The sequence below is a fragment of the Equus przewalskii genome, chromosome 9 (genome assembly GCF_037783145.1).
Source record: "Equus przewalskii isolate Varuska chromosome 9, EquPr2, whole genome shotgun sequence".
NCBI lineage: Eukaryota > Metazoa > Chordata > Mammalia > Perissodactyla > Equidae > Equus > Equus przewalskii.
In genome coordinates, this window is record NC_091839.1 from 2,099,064 (window position 1) to 2,113,071 (window position 14,008).

General features: G+C 51.1%; 1 protein-coding gene across 28 annotated transcripts in view; it reads left to right on the forward strand.

Annotated features, from left to right (window-relative positions):
* ZNF536 (zinc finger protein 536) overlaps window positions 1–14,008 on the forward strand; it is a 420,129-nt gene that overhangs the window by 185,482 nt on the left and 220,639 nt on the right. For all 28 annotated transcript variants that reach the window (XR_011543678.1, XM_070632485.1, XM_070632489.1 and 25 more), the window contains one exon: window positions 3,299–5,470. Coding sequence is in view for 27 of the 28 variants with exons in the window: in XM_070632485.1 (XP_070488586.1) it covers window positions 3,301–5,470 (2,170 nt within the window). In the remaining variant the exon portion in view is untranslated. The remainder of the gene's footprint in view (window positions 1–3,298; window positions 5,471–14,008) is intronic.

A 14,008-nucleotide genomic window follows, 5' to 3' on the forward strand; every position in this document is an offset into this window, starting at 1 on the left:
TCAAGTTCTGAAGGGGACAGTTGCTCTCTGTCTCCTGGGGCGAGCAGCTGGGCTAGTCACCACTGACACGTGTAGCGAAAGAGCTGGTGCTGGGGCTGCTCTCCTCTGGTGGTTTCTGGACCCCCAGGATCTGGGTGGTAGCGAGACCCTTCCAACTGTGACAGATTCTGATTGTGGATGTTCATGGACTTGTGCAGAAGCTGAGTTTGGGTCCCCTGAGGTTGGGGTGAGAGTGGTTCTCCTACGGGCTGGCCTTCTTTCTTGGGTATGTCTGTAGGGTCTCTTCATCAGTTCATCTATTTAGCCAGAAAATACTGAGCCTACAATAAGCCAGCTCTGTCTAGGCCCCAAGGCTTCATCTGTGACCAAGACAGACATGATCCTGCCCTCATGGGAAAAAAAGCACATCTGTAAAAGGGTCAACAAGAAAACTTTGTCCTAGTGGCGAGTGCTATAAAAAAGAAAGTCAGATGATGGGATGAGAGAGGCTGAGGGTGTCAATCTCAGACAAGGTGGGCATAGAGGGCCTTTGTGAGAAGGGGATATGAGAGCTGAGACCTACATGAAGAGAAGGAGCGACTGTGCCTTTGCACATTCTAGAACATTCTTTGCTCAACGACGGCACCTGGAGACCAGTTGCTTAAAGGGGTTTTAAAAAAGCTTTGTTGACTCTGAAAAAAAATCGTTTTGAGCATAATAAGAGAATTCCATATCCAAACCTAACTTGAAACTCCCCACACTCACTATTTGACAAGTTGAGCTGTTAACTTGCCCTGCATGAATGGCGGGGATGGTCTTCAACTTCATGCCCGTCATCCAACCTGATTTGCAGTCTTGCTGTGTTGCACATTCAGCCTCCTCTCCCTCCTGCTGAATTGGCATCATCTCATCAGCAGCAACCTGAAAATAGCCCGTCTTCCTGGATTCGTGTCTTCTGAGCTGGCCAACTGGGCAGCCTTTGGAAGTGGGCCAGCCATGTTGGCTTTGGACTTTCCAAACTTCCCCAGAGCTGTTGGGTGGAATTCTGAGCACTCCCAAGTGGCTTTAGGGTCATGATCGGTGTTTGCTCAGGAGAGGAGCCAGCACAGCTAGATGGAGCTTCACAGCGGAGGAAGGGCTCCAGACAGGACCCTGGGGGCCTGCTAGAGTCCCCCGAGAGCCTTCCAAGCACAGTCCTGCTCCAGCAGCTTGGGCCTGCTCTCCCTGCTGGCCAGAGGGTGCCACGCGTGCTGGGGCCAGCCAGGCTTGTCCACCAGCACATCTGCCGTGCCAGGGTCAGGGCCTGGCACACAGTGGGAACTCAGCAAGTTTGTTGAATAATGCAAGACTCTCCATAAGAAATTACTGCTTTCTGACCAGTCTTCAAAATGGGCCTGTTTCTTTTTGAGTGCCGACTGCCACCAGAAAGGAAAAGGAAAGAGGGCAAATCGGAAGCCTTCTTTACAAGTGACTAGCTGCCTATGTGTGTTTGAATGAGTGTGTGCGGTGGTCCATGTCATTGTTCATGGACACAGTAGCCCTGTACCACGCTTACATGTTCTCTCCTTCCTGGAAATAAACACCTATGTCTTTTTCTTCCCTTCCCTTGCAAGATGGATTCACAGCCCCTGTCCTCTTGCCAAGGAAGTCAGGTCTCCCAGTGGAGAGCCTCCATGCCATGTACAGCCTGCCTGGCGGGGGGCCCAGCAGGCAGCAGACCCCACCTGGGCTGAATGTGCTTCCTCCACGGTTGAGCTCTGTCCCCACAGGTCCCCCTGGGGGATTGCTTGGCCCAGGAATCAGTCCTGGCTGGAGTTAAGCGCTGCTCCTGGACCACCTGGCTGGCCAACGCATCTAAACCTTGGGATACAAAGAGGATAGACGTGCAAAAACTGTTCCAATGGCAGGAAGCGAATTTGGACTTCTTCAGGTGGAAGACAGATCTGGAAATGGAAGGACCCCAGGCATGGGTTCATTGCCTTCCAAAGCTGAGCTCCCCGCAGGCTCTGATGTGGAGGGGGCTGTTCCGTCCGTCCCTCCTGGAACTGTCTGGTGTTAGCCATTCTGCACAGGCTGCAGAGGGGGACAAAGAGGACTATTAAAGACAATTATGCAGACCAGCTTTGAGGGTTAGTGTTTAACAAACAGCTTTGAGTTCTAATTTTCTGCAAAACACATACCGCAGGTACAATTTGTACTCATTACTGTATATTGGGAAAGTTATTAAAAACACTCAAACTTGGTTGAGACTTCCTATGGCATCGTCCCTGGATTTTAATTGGTTTTTATCTAGTCCTATAAAAGATCTCTTTTAGCCCAAAGTCCGTGCCTCGGAGAGCATGCCAGTTTGAAGGGCAGGGAGAGCCCACTACGTGGTAGAAGGCTTTGCCCCCACCCAAATTTGATCAGTCTCAACAATCCACTAAGATCCCGTCACGAGATAATTTATACTTCTTTTGATGGGCGCAGTTACCAAATGACAAAATAACAGTGTTTCGTAACATAAGGGTTAAATCTTAATCTCTGAGGTTTGCAAAGCCGCTACTCGCAGTCTCCTTAAAATTTAATATACCTCGTTAATGCTTCCTCGCAAACACTGAAGGATTTTTATGATTATAATCATGTGTTACAGCACCTAGCACTGTTTCTAAGCAGCATACTAATCAGCTTAATGAGATATTACTGCACTTTTTGTTGACTAAAGCAAAATCCCTTTTATTGTTCTAAAGCCTGTCCTTTACTTTATTTTTTCCCAAAACATTATCTTGTTTTATTATGTACCAGTAAATATCATGCCATTGGGTTTTTTTTGGGGGGGGGGCAGCAAATCGTAAAATAATCTCTTTAATCTCAGAATGGCGAGTCTGTTGGATATAGGAACCGGAAACAAAACTTCCAAGCGAGTCTCTTTGGTCTTGCTGTTAAAACTGGTCTTCTCTTAGGAAAACTTTGAACTGATCCAACAGGTGCAGGTGCCAGACGGGGGGGAAAGGAGGACGAGTTCAACACGTAGACCCTTGATTTGTTATTAGGTGTTGAAAGTGGTAAAACATCAATAATTTAAATGTGAATGAATAATTGCAGTCTGTAAATAGAAAATACAAGGAAGACGATCTATCGCCAAAACAAATTGGAGGAGCAATGCCATATTGCATAATTGGCATTTAATAATTCATTTTTTTATTATTGTTTTTGACTATAATTCCTTAGCATTATTATGTGTAGGTAAGGCATGAAATGCAAATTCCCCACCAGCAGACGCTGTTGATTCACGCGCCACGGTGCCTGGCACAGGTCTGAACTCTCTCTTTATTTTCAGGGATGGAAGAAACCAGTCTGTGCCTTGGAGTGTCCTCGGCGGCACCGGAAGCTGAGTCCCACCTGAGCGGCCCCGTCCTCAACGGCCAGTATGCCATGAGTCAGAAGTTGCACCAGATCACCTCCCAGCTCAGCCATGCCTTCCCCGAGCTGCATCCGCGGCCCAACCCTGAGGAGAAGACGCCCGCGCCCCTCGATGAGAAGGCCCACGTGCCCATGAGTGGCCAGCCCATGGGCAGTCAGATGGCTCTCCTAGCCAACCAGCTGGGCCGGGATGTCGATACCAGCCTCAATGGGCGAGTGGACCTGCAGCAATTCCTCAACGGGCAGAACCTGGGCATCATGTCCCAGATGAGCGACATCGAAGACGATGCCCGAAAAAACCGCAAGTACCCGTGCCCTCTGTGCGGCAAGCGGTTCCGCTTCAACAGCATCCTTTCCCTGCACATGCGCACTCACACCGGCGAGAAACCCTTCAAGTGCCCCTACTGCGACCACCGGGCGGCGCAGAAGGGGAACCTCAAGATTCACCTGCGGACCCACAAGCTGGGCAACCTGGGTAAGGGACGCGGGCGGGTGCGCGAGGAGAACCGCCTGCTGCACGAACTGGAGGAGCGGGCCATCCTGCGGGACAAGCAGATGAAGAGCAGCCTGCTGCAGCCCCGGCCCGACCTGAAGCCCCTGCCGCATGCTCAGCAGGCCCCTCTGGCCACCTGCAACCTGGCCCTGCCTGCCAACCACAGCGTGCCCGACGTGGCCAACCCGGTGCCCTCGCCCAAGCCGGCCAGCGTGCAGGAGGACCCGGTGGCGCCGGCTGCTGGCTTCCGCTGCACCTTCTGCAAGGGCAAGTTCAAGAAGCGGGAGGAACTGGACCGCCACATCCGCATCCTGCACAAGCCCTACAAGTGCACGCTGTGCGACTTTGCGGCCTCACAGGAGGAGGAGCTCATCAGCCACGTGGAGAAGGCGCACATCACCGCCGAGTCGGCCCAGGGCCAGGGCCCCAACAGCGGCGGGGAGCAGTCGGCCAACGAGTTTCGCTGCGAGGTGTGTGGGCAGGTGTTCAGCCAGGCGTGGTTCCTCAAGGGCCACATGCGGAAGCACAAAGACTCCTTCGAGCACTGCTGCCAGATCTGCGGCCGGCGCTTCAAAGAGCCCTGGTTCCTCAAGAACCACATGAAAGTCCACCTCAACAAGCTGTCTGTGAAGAGCAAGTCCCCCAGCGACCCTGAGCTGCCTGTGCCCATGGGGGGCATGTCCCAGGAGGCCCACGCCAACCTGTACTCCAGGTACCTCTCCTGCCTGCAGAGCGGCTTCATGGCCCCAGACAAAGCCGGCCTGAGCGAGCCCAGCCAGCTCTACAGCAAAGGGGAGCTGCCCGTGAAGGAGAAGGAGGTTCTGGGCAAGCTGCTGTCCCCCATCTCCGGCATGGCCCACGGCGTCCCTGAGGGTGACAAGCACTCCCTCCTGGGATGCCTCAACCTCGTGCCGCCGCTGAAATCCAGCTGCATGGAGCGGTTGCAGGCAGCTGCCAAAGCTGCTGAGATGGACCCGGTGAACAGCTACCAGGCTTGGCAGCTCATGGCCAGGGGTATGGCCATGGAACATGGCTTCTTGTCTAAAGAGCATCAGCTACAGCGCAACCACGAAGACACTTTGGCAAACGCCGGGGTTCTGTTTGATAAGGAGAAGCGGGAGTACGTGTTAGTGGGAGCAGATGGCTCGAAGCAGAAGATGCCTGCTGATTTGGTTCACAGCACTAAAGTGGGCAATCCGAGAGACCTGCCAAACAAACTCGACCCTCTAGAAGGCAGTCGGGATTTTTTGTCACATGGGCTGAACCAGGCGCTCGAATATAACCTGCAGGGTCCTGGGAACATGAAGGAGAAGCCCACCGAGTGCCCGGACTGTGGCCGAGTGTTCCGCACCTACCACCAGGTGGTCGTGCACTCCCGCGTCCACAAGCGGGACCGCAAGGGCGATGATGATGGGCTTCAGGTGGGCCTGGATGAGCGGCGCGGCTCGGGCAGTGACCAAGAGTCCCAGTCGGTGAGCCGCTCCACCACGCCAGGCTCCTCTAACGTCACCGAGGAGAGTGGGGCTGGAGGCGGGCTCTCTCAGACGGGGAGTGCCCAGGAGGACAGCCCGCACCCCTCCTCGCCGTCCTCCTCAGGTAGGTTGCCGGGGAAGGTGGGGGAGGAGCAGCCTGCACAGGGCCCTCCCTGCCCAGGGGACCTGGTCCTGTGCAGGCCTCGGTGGGCCAAGGACCTTCTCTGCTCGTCAGAGTCAGTTCTGAGGTCAGCGTTGCTCGATGACATGCCATGAGCGGGCTGCACACCGGCCCTTGCCGTTCTGCCCTGCCTCCAGGAAAGGCTATCATTTCAACTCTTGGCCTTCCCTTGAACACTGGCTACCAGGAGAGTGAGCTGATCCTCCTCTCATGTGGTGGAGATGGCCAGTTGGCACATTTGCCAATGGGGCTTAGCCTACCATTCCCCTGCAGTTGCCTACCGGGCCCCATTTCATGCCCTGACTCCATCTGCCATCACCTGGTCTCCAGGACTTGGGAGCTGGCACTCGGCTCCATCCATGGATGTGAATGTGGAAGTGCAGAGCCTCACCGTCTTTCCCCTAAGTATATTCCCATAATTCTCTCATTTGGGCACCCCGGTCTCCCTCCCCAGACAAAACCTGTCCCCCGTCCCCTTCCAAAATTACAATGCAGCTCACCTTTCAGGCCCCTCTGACCTGAAGAACCATGCCACTCTCCTCTGAAGGATTGGAAAAGCACAGAGGTTTGAAACACAGATGCGCGACTGCATGTCTTAAATTGTACTGTGTTACACGGGCGATACAGCTTTGGGGTCTAAAATAGCAAAGCAGAAAATCTGTCATCAAAATGTCTGTGAAATGCTGAAGCTTCCTGGCCCAGTTTGAAAAGAAAAAACACTAGCCCAAGACGCCTAAATTAAAATCGCTACCTAACAGCAGGTAAACTGTTGCCTCCATCCATATTTCCAAAGCCCCTTACTAATGGATAGTAAATTGAAAGTTATATCTCTAGCCCTTTATAAAGAAAGCATCTCGCTAATACTGTAATCATTCTGCAGCCTAACAACAGAGGAAATCATGCCATAACAAATACCCCGTTACTAATGGCAACATTGATTTCTGCAATCAGCCATTAAGTCTCGAAAATGAAAGACAGTTTGAGGCACCTCAAGGCACTGTGTTGCCCACTGTTAAAGATGTGGTAGCTCACTGTTGAGGGTCATTTTTTAAAAGTTTTTTTTTCCTTCTCGGTTTCGATGAATATTTCAGTATTGGAGGCAATGCCCTGCTACAGTTGTTAAGTAGATGCCCGTTTGGCTTTGTTGCTATTGTCATGCTTCAGTATACCTTTCTTCTAGGGCAAAATTAGTGTTAAAATAAAGTGTGAGTCTGCTGGCTTATTACAAACCAGCAAAGAATCGTTAAGACACATAAATCTGAACTGCACATTCCAGAGATTCCGATGGCAGTTAATGCCGCTGCTTAAATACCCATGAAACACACTGTCTACTGCTGGAGTCCTGGGCTCGTTTGCGATTTATTTCTGGTGAGACGCTCTGGAAGAGTCGGACCAGGAATGTGGGCACCTCGGAGCGGGGGGCCACACTGCCGGAGTGACCGCCACACGGAACCTGCCGGGTGCAGGGGAGGGGCTTCAAGTTTCACGGCCCCACAGCGGGAACTCTGTAAAGATGGATCTGGGCTCCGCGGAGGCAGCAAACTGCCAGGCGTCCCACTGGCAGGAGGGACCATTCCCGGCCTCGCTTGAAGAGGGCCTGTCTTCCGGGGAGTGTTGTCTCACTGCTTTGGATTGGGGACCTTCCCAGGGCAGCAAGCAGAGAGCACACTGGCTCTCCTAAGTTTCTGGAGTGATGTGGAGTTAACACTGACAGATTTTCATCCCTCTCTCAGACCTGCTGAAATGAAACGGTCTCGGCAGAATCTTCCAGCACCAAATGTTCTGCTTTATTAATGACGTGTTTATCGTGTTTTCTCACCTTCTGGCCAAGTGATAGCCTCATGCTATTCCTATCTCTGTTGTTTCCATATCTCTAAATACTCTGTTGAAAAAACCCATTTTGCTTAAAAGAACCAACTGGGCTTATGACTCAAAGGAGAATTATACTTGAGTTTCGGTTATCTTCTTACTTGTGTTTCCCTCACTGAAGTGTTTTACAATTGTGAATGCCGATTCTTTTATTTCTGGTTGACTTCTTTGTTTTCTTCATATTCAAATTAGACCCTTTCATAATTTTCTAAGTAGGAAAATTGATGGCATACCAATATGTAGGCCAGATCAGCTGCAGGCCTGGGGCGTTCAGGTTTTCCCAGGATTACAACCCTTAACCAAATCTGGTTAGTCTTCCCTCTTGTTTCTAACAAGTGTGACTTGTATAAAGTGTGATTAAAATAAGCATTTACATAAAAATCTTGACACAATAGGTATTTTATTATTACCTGTTAGAGAGAAACCTGCAAGGTGAAGGGGAGGAAAAAAAATCTTTAAGCCCTTAAGTAAAGAAAGGAGTACTTATTAAGGCTTCTATTAAGAAGTAACTGCAAAACACGGTTTTACAAATTTCTCAGACTGCATAACAATGTCGCAAAACTTAATTTGCATCACTTGATTCTTTTTTTGTTGAAAACTGGGTCAGTAGGGCCTGAGAAACTATTTTTTCAGATCTTAACCAATGAATTCTTCTTTATAAATCGCTGCTCTTAACATGATAGTAGTTCTGAATTCATCATAAAAAACCTTTTTACAGAGAACCTCTTAGAACAGACCTCCAGAAGAAGGCTTACAATGAGTGGCAGAGACGTCCTTTGTTATCTGATGTAATTCTTTGCAAAGGAGGATTGGGAACGGAGTGGCTGTTTAAAAATGTCTTGCTCAGACCGAGACGAAGAAGGGGTCAAGTTTGCAATCAAACAGTTATTGCGAGATGGGTGACTGTCAGTGGCTGGGCTAATGTGGGATGCAGCTGTTTGTTATGTGAGCAAAAGAATGTTTGAATCAGTGAACATGTGAAAATGATTCCAGTGAACCAGAAAATGTGTTTGTTCTTTGGCTCTCCAAACTGCTGAGAACCAAGCTTAAGATCAACTGTGAAAACTAGGACCTTTGACAAATTGAGAGGTCATATTTTCTAACAGAAAACGGACAAAACTAGTCACACAGATCACTTCCCCATCTTCCCCCGTTGTTTTATTTCTGTTGTTGTTGATTTGACTTACCAATAATTTCACGCCATCGTAGATGTCATTTCTGCCTCCGTGTACAACGCAAAGGGAAACTATTTGGAAAGCGGCTTATAAATTTTACTCTTTTATGACATTGAGAGAGCGGGCGGCTGTTTTGATGCTCTCTCCTTTCTGGCTTGCGTGCAAACACTCCAGTGGCATTAATCTCTGCATCTTTCCCTAAAACCTCGTCTAAGACTGTGCTGGGATCTGAGCTTCACTCTGAGTCAGAAAACCACCAAAGTTCTGTTTCTTTAGATTTTGCTTTGGAAATCACGCTCAGAATAATTAAAACTTAATGTAGTAAGAAACGATACTGTTCATTATATCCAACAGGGCAGTTACCTTCCACATTCCCCATAATTTTGGAGAGGGGCTAATTGAAGTGTTGATGGTGGAAAAGGCGTAATTGAATGCGTTGACCCTCTGTTCATTACATAAAGCCGGCTAAGTTACGTGATCAATGGAGAGCCAGGGAGAGATGCAGAGATGAACGTATCGTTAACCCTGCTACTTCTGCTGTAATATTTTGAGATGGACAAGGATTATTTGATCAGCTGGGCTAGAAGCCTTGTTGGTCTTCTTTTGTTTCCCGGGCTGCATTCCTGAAATGCTGGGTCTCCATCCTGTGCAGGCCCATTGACCACAGCATCAAAGGCCTTTATCCAGGGCTCCCTTGCACTGACATCGGGTGTAGAGTGATATGATAGATTTTCTTTCTTTTCCACCTCTTTTTCTCACGTGGCTCCTCCTCCCTGCCCCCATTCATGATAACCACAGCCTGCTCCACACAAACAAATCCAGGCACCCAAAAGAAGGAAAAAAAGAAAAAGACAAAATTTAAGTCTGAGGATTAAGATCTTCTTTTTTTTTTTTTTTTGCTTGTGCATTCCAATTGTTCTTAAAATATTTGGCAATGTCAATTAGTAACTGAGCAGAGTTAGCTGATGAACACAATTTTCCAGTAGACTGAGCACCCTATTGTTGCCGAGCGAACAGCAGATTTCTGAGGTCATTATCATTCGCTGGTTGCTTGGCCCAGCTGCTTCCTGCTGCAAAAGCCAAACTTTATACTGGAGCTCGGGGATGGCGTGCAGCAACAGGGGGCTGGGCGGGGGAAGAGGGGAGCTGGCTGCAGAGCCGAAGACAGTCATTATCAGCAGAGGAAACAGAAAGTAAAAGTTTCCAGGCAATTCCAGGAAAACTGCCCCATCAGGCTTCTCCCTCTGTCGCTCTCCAGCACCTTCCACCTCCAGGCGGGGAATTAAAGGGCCAGGAGACGCCCCCCCCCGGGCATTGTGGCGACTAACCTCTTTGCTGTGCCGGACTTTGCAAACAATAATCCTGTTTACAAATTTGCCTAAAAATTGTTAATCCAGTCTAAGGCAAGTGAGTGATTTCCTCATAGATAGACTCCTTCATTTTTATTAAAAACAGAAAAAAAGAGAACAAAAACAACTCTTTTTTTCAGATGAAATTAGTAACTTGAAATTAGTAAACTTGGGGTGACAAACAGGGAACGTGATTTCATTTTCCAGAGGGACTTTGGAGCAGATAATAATCTGAGATTCCTTGTAAAATCAAATTTAGTGCGGAATGCCCCCCCTTCCCTTTTTTCCTCCCCACTCTCTGCCTTCCCCACCCCCTAATTTGGGAGCTGGTTCAGTGAGATGAAAAGCTGCACTTTTTTAAGGCTCAGCTGTTGAAACCAAGCACCATATGCAGCCCTTCCGCCCTGACACGGGGTGTGTGCAGGCGGCCGCCGGGTTTGTGGGGATTTACGGGGCTCGGCTCGTGTGTGCCGAAGCCGTGCCCGGGAGGACGCCAGTGGCCCTGCCTGCCAGTGCCGTGGCCCCTGCCTAGACAAATACGCTGGCCAGGCTCAGGCTGACGCCTGGGTGTGTCAGATGGGGCAGAGGCTGGAGGGCCCGTGACCTCCCTCTGGTCTCTCACCCTTCCTCTGGGTCTGGGGGTGGTCTGCCCCCCAGGGCGTGTGGTGGAGCGGGGACAAAGCAGCCCTCAGATGCTGAGTCGCGTGCTCTTCCTCCTGTCCCGGGAGCCAGACGCCTTCCAGCAGCTCCTTTTTATAGACTTCCCATCACTGCGTGCACTTTGATTATCTTGTGCCCAGAAGCAATTATTTGGGAACACTCAGCACCCCTCTGGGGCTGTTGCCTTTCTCTCCCCGTTTTGCGGGCACCTCTACCTCCCACTTCCAGGGGGCTGCCGATGGCGCTGTCACTTAGCATTTCAGAAAGAGAAAGTGTACCGGCTCTAAAAGTCTTCAAAATGGAAGTGTGACACAAAGACGTGGGACATAAAACCCCAGAAGCTAAGCCTCCTCTGCACTCCCGTAGATTCCCAGGACACCGTTTTGTGTCTGCGGGATTGATTCCTGGCTGCAGGGCCACTCAAGGCCCCGCGCCTCAGCCTGCCGGTCTTCAGGAGGGGGCTGTGTGGCCAGGGGCCCCCTCGAGTGCCCGGGGCGCCGCGTTCCTGACCCGAGGGCTCTGAGAAGCCTCAGGTGCTCGCCCGCTCCTGTACGCACGTTAACGCAAGGAACGGAGACGTTCATTTAACTCTGCATTTAATGGTAATGAGAAAAACACAGATTAGCTGAGGACAGCTTACAATGAAGCAAAGAATTAAGCAGTCCGTGTTCAAAATAGACATGAAGCATTAGCTGCATGAGTCCCGTGAACTGGAGGGCCTGTTCTGGGCTCAGGTCCGGCCACCCCCTTGGGTGTGTTGGGGCTGGAATTCGCAGTTTGCTTTGCAGGCAGCCACAGTGTGGCCTCTGCTTGATGATGTGGCCAAAAGCAGGTCTCATGAGCTTCCAGAAGCTTCCTTTCGCCCACTCTCTTGCTATGCCTTCAGGTGGCTGGATGGTCCGCCCACCGTCAGCCCTGCCCACGGCCGCTTCTGCAGAGCTGGGCCAGCCTCTGTTGGGGGCAGCGTGGGTCCTCCTGTTCAGCCACATCCCGTCTCTACCAAGTAGCTTATTCCTTTGAACCCCTTCTTTGGCATGAAGCTTTGTGCCCCATTGATAAGAAGCAGACTTCTGAGAAGGCAAAGCAGGAAAGCCTTCCTTGCCTTACATCTCAGCCATTTCCTAGGTCTGCCCTCCTCTGACAGAAGGTTCTGATAGGTGGCATTGATGTCTTAGAGGGGTGGAGATGGGAGCAAGCGTCAACAAGCCCCTGTTTTACTGGGCCTCAAGATTCCACTGGATTCTGGAGGGAAACTACTGGGATACTTGGGGATCTTGACATGGGGAACAGAGGGAATCCTGGGCAGAGATGTGTGCTGGGGGCATTGTGCAGCGTTCTGAGCCTGTGAGGCCAGAGGAGAACGAGCAGTTAGCTCCTCTAACTGTCGAGCTGTTCGGAGCGTTGATGGTAGGGGTGGAGAAGCACCTGCAGAGATCAGGAGATTGCATTTGTGCAAACATCCCAAATTCGTGATGATTGGGCTGGAACCTTTGCCATCTGCGACCCTTGGGCCTGCTTGCTGCCCTTCTGGGTTCCTCACTTCCCTCTGCCTGCTTCTCCTCTGTCGGCATCTGACAGGCATGTCCCTCCGCCCTTGTGGATGGGGCTGGCACGTTGTGGGAGGGGAGGGGGGCTCCGTGCAGCTTGTAAATGCAGAGAGGAAAGGGGGCCCTCCAGCACGGTGCCGGGCAGGTGGTGGGGGTCTCAGCTCTGCCCAGGAAGTGAGCGCTGCAGCAGCTGAGAGGATCCCTGGGTCCCCCTTGCCTTTTCCTGGCAGGACAGGGCGACAGCAACATTTACTTAAGCTGTGGAGTTTGGCACTGCTGCCTCCAGGCGCCATCTGGAAAGCCCTTCTCAGAAAGCCATGGGCTCTCCCGAAAGAGCTGAGGGGAGCAGGACTTGGGCTGGGCTTTGGGGCTTTTCTCTTGGGTAGGACCTGAGCGTCGAGGCACCTGAGCTGGGCTGGCGGGGCCTCTCTGAGCCACGTTGCTAAAGCAGGTCCCCCTCGGTTTGCACGTGGCTTTTCTCTCTGCTGGGGCTCTCCAGCTAATTCTGAGCCAGACCTGGTTTAGCTGGTCTGGAGCGCACTCGCTTTCCTGGGGCTGTATTTCTATTTACTTTGTATTGCATTTTGCTTACTCTGTTCACTTAAGTCCTGGTATGTCGTGGGTGCGAAGGCGTGGAGCTGGCCAAGACTGTCCTGGTTAGTTACTGATACACCCCTGGAACACCAGGGCTTGTTAACATCATGTAGAAATGAATCTTGTGCCTCTAAAATGTGCTGGGGAGACAGGATGGAGAACTCGGCGGCTTGGCTTGTGACAAACAGGGCTGAGCTAAGCACAGAGATTTGCCACCATTCTTTCCCTGATCCACATCTTCAAAACAGGCTGCAGAGCCCCAAAACAATGCGTGTCTGAACACGCCCCACAGCTATGCGATGGGTGGGCCGAGGCACCCAGGGAGCTGGCTGAACACGGGCGCAGTCCGGGCAGAATTCCTGTGCTTGGGTTTGTTTCCTTCTCCTACCAAAAGCAAGTTGTCCGGGTGCTGGCTTCTTGTGGGCCCATCTCCTTGCCGCTGTGAGCCTTGGGGTTTGTGTGACATGTGGCATGTGTCTGAGAGAAGTGGGAGGCACAGCACAAGCTGACTCCTTGGCTGGGCGGCCCACCGTGCCACATGGGGGCTGGCCCTCCTTTGGGGGGTCCCCAGCCAGGTGCTGGCAGGAGGAAGTGGGTGATGTGGGGGCCTGGCTTTCAACGCCTGGTCACTTGCTTTCAAAAGGTGGGTCGTTTTTCTGCTTCTCCTGGGAGGCAGGGGACACCTTTGGGAGACCTTTGTATGTTTTACTCTGTGCCTGGTCCAGAACATTCTGCAGAGGAGTCATTCCTTCCCTGGTGGAGGCACCTTGCTGGACTGGAATCTAGGCGGACACCGGGTCCTTTCCTTTTCTCTGACCTCAGCTCCAAAGCCATTTGCTGTCTGATGAAACAGGTCCCCCCCACGGGGCTCTCCGCTCTTCCTTAGAGTCACGTCCCGAGACCCTTCCCTCGGTGGCTGTCATTGAGGTTTTTGGATACCCTCGGTTGTCTTCAATCATCTTGAAAGGCGTTTTGGAAAATTTCCAACTTGCTTCTGTTTAGTTCAACATAAAACGTGTGCAGTGGTTGTTTCCTTGAAGATCAAGACACATACGTGTTTCTTTTTATTGCTAAATATATTTTGTTAAATTTCTTGCTAAAGTAGGTGTTTTAGTTCGTTTTAAAGTAATTTGCCCTGAAAAATTGAAGTGGTCCTTCAGCAAAGCTGCCATGTGACACAAATTATTCACTTTTCTGGGAGGTGTGTCCATTCCCAGCTCGGGCCTGACGTCTCTCTGAAATATCCTTTGCTAGTGACCTTGAAACTCTTTCCACTCGGTCTCCCCC